Source organism: Electrophorus electricus, chromosome 13 (assembly GCF_041902795.1).
Source record: "Electrophorus electricus isolate QZ-2024a chromosome 13, ASM4190279v1, whole genome shotgun sequence".
Classification (NCBI taxonomy): domain Eukaryota; kingdom Metazoa; phylum Chordata; class Actinopteri; order Gymnotiformes; family Gymnotidae; genus Electrophorus; species Electrophorus electricus.
The window spans coordinates 6992501-7000000 of record NC_137509.1 but is presented as its reverse complement, the minus strand read 5'-3'; the positions used below and the strand labels follow the sequence as shown (position 1 = coordinate 7000000).

Genomic DNA, 7500 nt, shown 5'->3' with positions numbered 1-7500 from the left:
CCCCAGTTCAACTGTTCTGCTTAGCCCTGCTGGGAGACTATACACACATCGCTCTGGAGAAGATGCCCAGGCATTCATGCATAAATTTCATTCACACTCTCAAGGATTGCATTAGCTACACTGCTAAAGGTACTACTAATGAATGATGGCTAGTTGAGGCCTGGTAGCATTATGTAAAAGAATGATGCAAACTGGACCACAAGAGACAATTTCCTGTTATCCATTTGCATTTCAAGGGAAGTAACCCTTAATTCCCAGAATGGTATTTACTGCAAAACCCTCCACCCAAATAATAGTGGGTACCAATAACTTAACCACATAGGTAAACTATTCCTCACACCTATCTGTGTTACTTAAAAGCTCTTTTAACAATAGATCAGTGTCAGAAAGGCCATGTAGGTGTGAGGTGGCCATATGGCCATGTGGGGCTCTAGAGCAGTCTGCCCAGGACCAGCCCCTCTGTGGAGCGGCTCTAGAGCAGTCTGCCCAGGACCAGCCCCTCTCTGCAGCAGCTCTAGAGCAGTCTGCCCAGGACCAGCCCCCCTGTGGAGTGGCTCTAGAGCAGTATGCCCAGGACCAGCCCCTCTGTGGAGCGGCTCTAGAGCAGTCTGCCCAGGACCAGCCCCACTGTGGAGTGGCTCTAGAGCAGTCTGCCCAGGACCAGCCCCCCTGTGGAGTGGCTCTAGAGCAGTATGCCCAGGACCAGCCCCTCTGTGGAGTGGCTCTAGAGCAGTCTGCCCAGGACCAGCCCCTCTGTGGAGCGGCTCTAGAGCAGTCTGCCCAGGACCAGCCCCACTGTGGAGTGGCTCTAGAGCAGTCTGCCCAGGACCAGCCCCCCTGTGGAGTGGCTCTAGAGCAGTATGCCCAGGACCAGCCCCTCTGTGGAGTGGCTCTAGAGCAGTCTGCCCAGGACCAGCCCCCCTGTGGAGTGGCTCTAGAGCAGTATGCCCAGGACCAGCCCCTCTGTGGAGCGGCTCTAGAGCAGTCTGCCCAGGACCAGCCCCCCTGTGGAGCGGCTCTAGAGCAGTCTGCCCAGGACCAGCCCCACTGTGGAGCGGCTCTAGAGCAGTATGCCCAGGACCAGCCCCACTGTGGAGCGGCTCTAGAGCAGTATGCCCAGGACCAGCCCCACTGTGGAGTGGCTCTAGAGCAGTCTGCCCAGGACCAGCCCCACTGTGGAGTGGCTCTAGAGCAGTCTGCCCAGGACCAGCCCCTCTGTGGAGCGGCTCTAGAGCAGTCTGCCCAGGACCAGCCCCTCTGTGGAACGGCTCTAGAGCAGTCTGCCCAGGACCAGCCCCTCTGTGGAGCGGCTCTAGAGCAGTCTGCCCAGGACCCGCCCCACTGTGGAGTGGCTCTAGAGCAGTCTGCCCAGGACCAGCCCCTCTCTGCAGCAGCTCTAGAGCAGTCTGCCCAGGACCAGCCCCTCTGTGGAGCGGCTCTCCCCACGCAGGATCTCCAGAAAGCCCAGCTTGGTGAGGAACTCCAGCCGGAGCCGATCTGTGGGCTGCACCTCACAAAACACACCCTGGGAACCTGCAGAAAGTCAAGCAGTGGAGCGAGAGAGAGTGAGAGAGAGAGAGAGAGAGAGAGAGAGAGAGAGAGGAGGGAGAGAGAGGGAGAGGGAAAGGTGAAGGGAAGCGATGGAGATGAGTTTACTGATAGAGTCAGAGGACCTTATGTCTTGACCTTCTACAGCACACGTTAACACACACACGAACACGCAATCTCTCTCTCACCATTGGCTTTAAGTGCTGTGAGCAAAGAGGTGAGGAGGCTTCTGCTGACGCTGCAGTCCACCAGTTCAGGCAGCGCCTCTAGCCGGAGCTGGGAGGGGAAGTGGTACAGCAGCGAATCGGGATATTCCTGCTCCTCATGCAAACTCAATAGCACCTCCTGCAGTCATGGAGGACAAATGCAGTCAGAGATTGCGGCTAGTGGTGATTGTTGGAAGACGTGTGAACCTCTCAGTGTATATAAAGATAGTGAGCACATTTCTGCGTAATGCATGTTATGTGAGTATTTGTGTAGGACTACAGAACCTAATGGAACACCACAATTCTATAGCATTCTATTCAATGTTCTATAAAACCAAACTGAACACCATTGTTTTTATATTGTCATTAACATTAACAAGTATTATTAAGCTAATTTTAGAAATATTACAACCAACTCTAAAATATTACAAAGACATTACATTAAAAATTATTAGTGTATGCCAGTCTCAATACCACTGCATGTTAGGCTCCCATTATCACAGCCTGTTGGCCACAGACCTTTGAGGCACTGTGCCCGTTGGCACCATGGGGAGGCCGCGTTAAGTATTTGTCCCTCAGAGCAGGTAACCAGGAGGCCTGGTAGCGCTTGGCAAAGTTGCGCACATCCAGGATGCCAACAGCGCAGCCACACACACCCAGCTCATCTTCCAGTACAAAGGTATACTCTGGGCAGAGGGCCAGAGATGCCCCCAGGTACCTGAAAACACACAAATATGGATGTGCACACCCAAACACACACAAGCACACACATACACACATACACACTTAAATGACTAAATACTCCCCGTTGGGTAAAACACACTACCTAGGCTCTACACAACAGATTTCAGAATCTAAAACAATTTTATTTTTCTGTGCAGGTAAACTGCGTTATTCTGTTCCAAGCTATTCACTTATAAACAACTTAACCTGTCACCAACGAAGTCTGGGTGGCACCCAGCAGAGTCCTGGGCACTTCTAGCCCTCTGATGCAGCTGTCGCAGCATGCGGTACAGCTCCACCTTGTGGCACGGAGGATAAGAACACAAAAATACAGTTACATCGTGACTACTGTAGTGTAGCTGTGACAGCGATGCACAGTGTGGTATTTCCTCTGCTCTGAAATCACTGTATGAGAGTTCAAACCTCTTAAGAGTGGAATGAGGAGTGCTGTATTTGACACTACCTTCTAAGATGGCGTGCGAGAAGACTTGCACGTATGAGAGTGTGTGTTAGCCTGTACGTATGACTGTACATGTATCACCTTGTCTTTCTGCTGGTAGGGTCGTATGTTGTAGACGCGAGAGGTGGGGAAAAGGGGTGGAGGATGGCAGAACAGCTCAGTGCTGGTGCCCACAGGGAGAAGCATCTACACCACACACCAGATGAGTGGAGACAAGAGAGAAGCAGAAACAGCCGGAGGATGAACAGGCATCCGTCAGCCATTTCATTCATAAATGCTCCACGTTATGCACACCTGTACTTCCCCTGACAGGCCTCCTTTAAACACCCAGGGCTCCGCCTCCAAGCCTAGAAGCTCCGCCCCCGATGAAGCGCCGCACCCTGTGATGAAGAAGTCCCGTCGGTCTTACCGCACCGCGTGAAGGAAGAAGCTCGTGCACTGTGGTGTGTAATGGGAAGGACTCTACTTACAGTGGAAGCAGTTCTTCCAGGAACCCAGGGAAGAACTTTCACTCATCACACGCCCCTCTACAGGGAGAGAGAGGGAAAGAACCCAAGTAAAATAAAACACCGAAGCCAACAGAAATCCACCTACATCATTTTCCTTCAGCAGCTTTGCTCTTTTTAATCCCTCCATCACATCTCTTAATCCTGCCCTCTCTATCTCTCTGCCACTTGCTCTGTCTATCTCACCCAGCCAGCTGATGAAGGCCTTGGCCACAAGCACTGTGTTTCTCAGGTCCCAGATGTAGGGGTAAAGGTCATAGAGCAGGGCCCTGTTCACGCTGTTCACCACGCTGCCGTGCAGAGCCGCCACCTCGTCGCACGTAGCCAGGAAGTGGGCCGCCCGCATACGCCACTCCTCCACCTGGAGTGGGCGGAGGAGGGAGAGACTTACTACACGTAGCCGCTCTGGAAATAAAATAAACCAGAAGCTTTTCTGGGAAGAGCTGTTGATTTAACAACATTAGGGTGAAAAACACATGGCAAATATCAAGTGCAATTCACATTAAATTGAGGAAGATGATAAGGTAAGACATACAGAATTGAAGAGGCCTGGAGAAAACATGTACATCTCGTGAAGTATGCGCCTGTTCCTTGCTCTCCTTCTCATTCAATCGCTTACACAGACACACACACACACCATCTGGCATCTCTGACCTTCTGTGGCTGAGTTTTCTTGCCATTGCCGTTGACACTGACGTAGTGACAGTTGCCACGGAGCCAGGTGAGGTCCTGCAGCAGGCTCTGGGCTGGCGGCCCGTGCTCATGGGGTAAGTAGTACAGGCCCACCAGCAGCCGGACCTGGGCCTCGCTTAGAGGGGCCTTCCCAGCGCAAAGCCCTTTTCCTGGGACGTTCTCTCGGCTAGGTGCCCCACGGGCCCGGTCCTCACTCTGGAGGGGCGCAGCACCACTGTCTGTCCCATCCAAGGCCTTCTTTGCCTGGGCAGAGCAGAGAGGGAGAGCCCTTGCACTGCAGGGGCTTTTGGACTGGGGCCCGTGATGACTGTCAAAGCTGTCAGTTGGTTTGACTTTGGAGGAGGCAGTAGATGACTTGTGCTCTGCAGGCTTGATCTGTCGACCTGTGTGTTCATGGAGAAACTGTAATTCATGCCTTTTCAGTTTTAGACAATCTCAGTCTAAATTACACACATTGGAATTTATAGTGTGTGTGTGTGTGGTGTGTGTGTGTGTTTGTATATATATATATATATATATATATATATATATATATATATATATATATATATATATATATATATATATATATATATATAGTGTGTGTGTGTGTGTGTGTGTGTGTGTGTGTGTGTGTGTGTGTGTGTGTGTGTGTTTGTGTGTGTGTGTGTGTGTGTGTGTGTGTGTGTGTGTGTGTGTGTGTCTAACAGATACCAGGAACAACATCCGAAGTGCACAAGGTTTCCAGAGAAACCTGATGAAATACCTCTGTCCAAATCATTCTGGGGGTTTTTTCTGGAAACCTTGTGTACTTCACTACAATTTTGATTATCTATCTATATCTCTATCTGTATATATAGCAGGGCTGCCTACCTGGCTGCAGAGGCTGACTGAGCTCATCCATCCAGTCCTTCAGTGCGGCAGAAAGTGCCTGGTTTGAACAGTACAGATGACCCTGACCTATCACACACACACACACACACACACACACACACACACACACACACACACACACACACACACACACACACACACACTATAAGACTATAATGCCTCCAGAACAGCCTTGCTAGAACACTTTAGTATTAAGTGTTTAAAGAGTCATTAATAACAGCAAGAGTCATTAATAGTAACAGCAGTGTTATGAGTCACACTCGGTCATGTTTTCTGACCTAAGAAGGGGTGGGATGTAGATTTTAGCTCCATTAGCACATAATAAGTCATTAAAACAAACGTTTTCAACAACCCAAAAGACATTATTTCCCAAACCATCCCAGAATGTGTGTGTGAGTGTGTGTCTGTACAAATGAGTCCACAGAACCCTTTAGAAGGTAATCATGTTATATCACTGGACACTTTTTTTGTAACCATGACAAATGACCTCTGACCTATGAGACTTTTCCAGTACTATAACCCTCATCAGAGTCTGATCAAATCCTCAATTTCTTTCACTCCTTTTCTCTCCTCTCTTCACTCCTCGCTTCACCCCTATTCTCACCTTTTCTCTCCCCCTTCCCTGCTTGGTTCCAGGTCCCCAGTGTGTGCAGTGGGATGTAATTGGCTTCAAACTCGCAGTTTGGGTTCAGCAGCAGACCCCTGAGATGGGCTCGCAGCCCTGGTGGCCGACCCTTGAAGGGCCCAAGGAAGACGCGTCGAGAATCGTAATCATTAGCATGAAGATTGTCCCACACCAGGGGTGAGCGCTGCAACACAGACTGCACCTCCAGCAGCGAATCAGCACTCAGCTCCCGTGAGATCACCTTGCTCCCTATTGGAGGGATGAACACATTATCCAATCAGGAGTCCTGTTAAATGTCTGACATTATTCAGCAATGCAGACAAACTTAAAAAATGAAGAAATCATAAATGTAAATAAAACTCCATGTACTGAAAGAATGGGCAAGGAATAATGTGAATTTTGTTGCTGACAACCTATTTGGATTAAATCTTTCATCTAAAAACACTGCTCACTGGTATAGATGACGACTGATTCTAGGTCAGCATGCTCACCTGTCCAGATGACTGAGATGCCAGGCAGTAGGTCCTCGCCCACTGTCAGCAGGTATGGAGACTTGGACACACTGGGAGAGCAGAGAGAACCACAGTACTCTACCCACCAGGGAGAGACAGAGAGGGAGAGAGGGAGAGAGGGAGAGATGGAGAGAGAGAGAGAGAGAGAGAGAGAGAGAGAGAGAGAGAGAGAGAGAGAGAGACAAGGAGAGACAGAGAGGGAGAGAGAGGGAAAGAGGGAGAGACAGAGAGAGAAAGAGAGAGAGAGGGAGATAGGGAGAGAGAGAGAGAGAGAGAGAGGGAGATAGGGAGAGACAGAGAGGGAGAGAGGGAGAGAGGGAGAGAGATGGAGAGAGGGAGAGACAGAGAGAGAGAGAGAGAGAGCGAGAGAGACGGAGAGTGAGAGAGAGAGAGAGAGAGAGAGAGAGAGAGAGAGAGGGAGAGAGCGAGAGGGAGAGACAGAGGGAGAGAGAGGGAGAGAGAGGGAGAGAGAGGGAGAGAGAGAGAGAGAGAGAGAGAAGGAGGGAGAGGGAGAGACAGAGAGGGAGCGAGAGAGAGGGAGAGAGAGAGAGGGAGAGAGAAATAGGGAGTGAGAGAGAGAGAAACAGACAGAGAGAGAGAGAGAGAGAGAGAGAGAGAGAGAGAGAGAGAGAGAGAGAGAGAGATTACAAGATACTGCAACAATATATTACAGCCGATGTTAACCTGTCAGAGACTCTGCCTATATCAAGTTCCATTTTTCCATAATTGAAAATGATAACATATAACTCAGCAGAGGTTCATGATGATTAACATGAAAACTGGCCTACCAGTGGGGCAAAAAAGGAAGACAGGCGGTTCCCCCAGAAAACGGAAGATCTCATTGGCCACAGACACCTGAGCATGAGCGAATGAGGAGAAAGCCTCAATGTCGGCTTGGCACATGGAGTGGTCGATGTCATCGAACAGGACAGCAAATGCCTGGCAACCCAGTTCTGCCACCTAGTGGTGAGGAGGAGATCAAAAGTCAGAAAGTGGAGCAAGTTTTGGGCCTCTGTCACTTAAGGGAATTGTGGATCTAAAAGTAACAAATGTTAAAATCAGAGTGCGACAGACCTTAATAGGACACTGGTAAGCTAAATAATAAAGTAGGGCTGTGTGCACAGGAGTGTGTGTGTGTCTGCACATCCAGTTAAGGATGTAAAAGCTAATAATAATTCTCCTTCATTTCACACAGTGATAGTACCTGTGTGAGTGTGGTTGTATATGCTTGCGTTTACCTGTCGAAGTTTACGTTTCAGCAATGTCAGGTCAGAAGAGCTGGAGAAGACAATATCCTGACCAGGAGAGAGAGCATACACAAACTTCAAACCCCTCATCTCAGCCTCTGAGATCA

At 49.7% G+C, this 7500-nt stretch overlaps 1 protein-coding gene and 1 long non-coding RNA gene across 3 annotated transcripts in view; one reads left to right on the top strand and one right to left on the bottom strand.

Annotated features, from left to right (window-relative positions):
• Positions 1-3771, top strand: part of LOC145643506 (uncharacterized) — a 6333-nt gene extending 2562 nt beyond the window's left edge. The window contains exons 2-4 of the long non-coding RNA XR_014115946.1: positions 3038-3185; positions 3269-3493; positions 3634-3771. This is a non-coding gene — a long non-coding RNA (uncharacterized LOC145643506). The remainder of the gene's footprint in view (positions 1-3037; positions 3186-3268; positions 3494-3633) is intronic.
• si:dkey-183c6.8 (protein O-GlcNAcase) overlaps positions 1-7500 on the bottom strand; it is a 17279-nt gene that overhangs the window by 1750 nt on the left and 8029 nt on the right. The window contains exons 4-17 of one of the 2 annotated variants that reach the window (XM_035520051.2): positions 7385-7500; positions 6935-7106; positions 6126-6224; positions 5614-5883; positions 4989-5075; positions 4098-4519; positions 3630-3804; positions 3408-3464; positions 3232-3317; positions 3019-3123; positions 2685-2776; positions 2274-2472; positions 1737-1893; positions 1-1533 (exon numbers count right to left, since the gene is read on the bottom strand). The exon at positions 1-1533 is cut by the window's left edge and continues 1750 nt beyond it; the exon at positions 7385-7500 is cut by the window's right edge and continues 15 nt beyond it. In XM_035520051.2, coding sequence (XP_035375944.1) covers positions 1397-1533; positions 1737-1893; positions 2274-2472; positions 2685-2776; positions 3019-3123; positions 3232-3317; positions 3408-3464; positions 3630-3804; positions 4098-4519; positions 4989-5075; positions 5614-5883; positions 6126-6224; positions 6935-7106; positions 7385-7500 — 2174 coding nt within the window. In that variant the 3' untranslated portion in view covers positions 1-1396. The remainder of the gene's footprint in view (positions 1534-1736; positions 1894-2273; positions 2473-2684; positions 2777-3018; positions 3124-3231; positions 3318-3407; positions 3465-3629; positions 3805-4097; positions 4520-4988; positions 5076-5613; positions 5884-6125; positions 6225-6934; positions 7107-7384) is intronic. The other variant, XM_081694969.1, reaches the window with a different exon arrangement.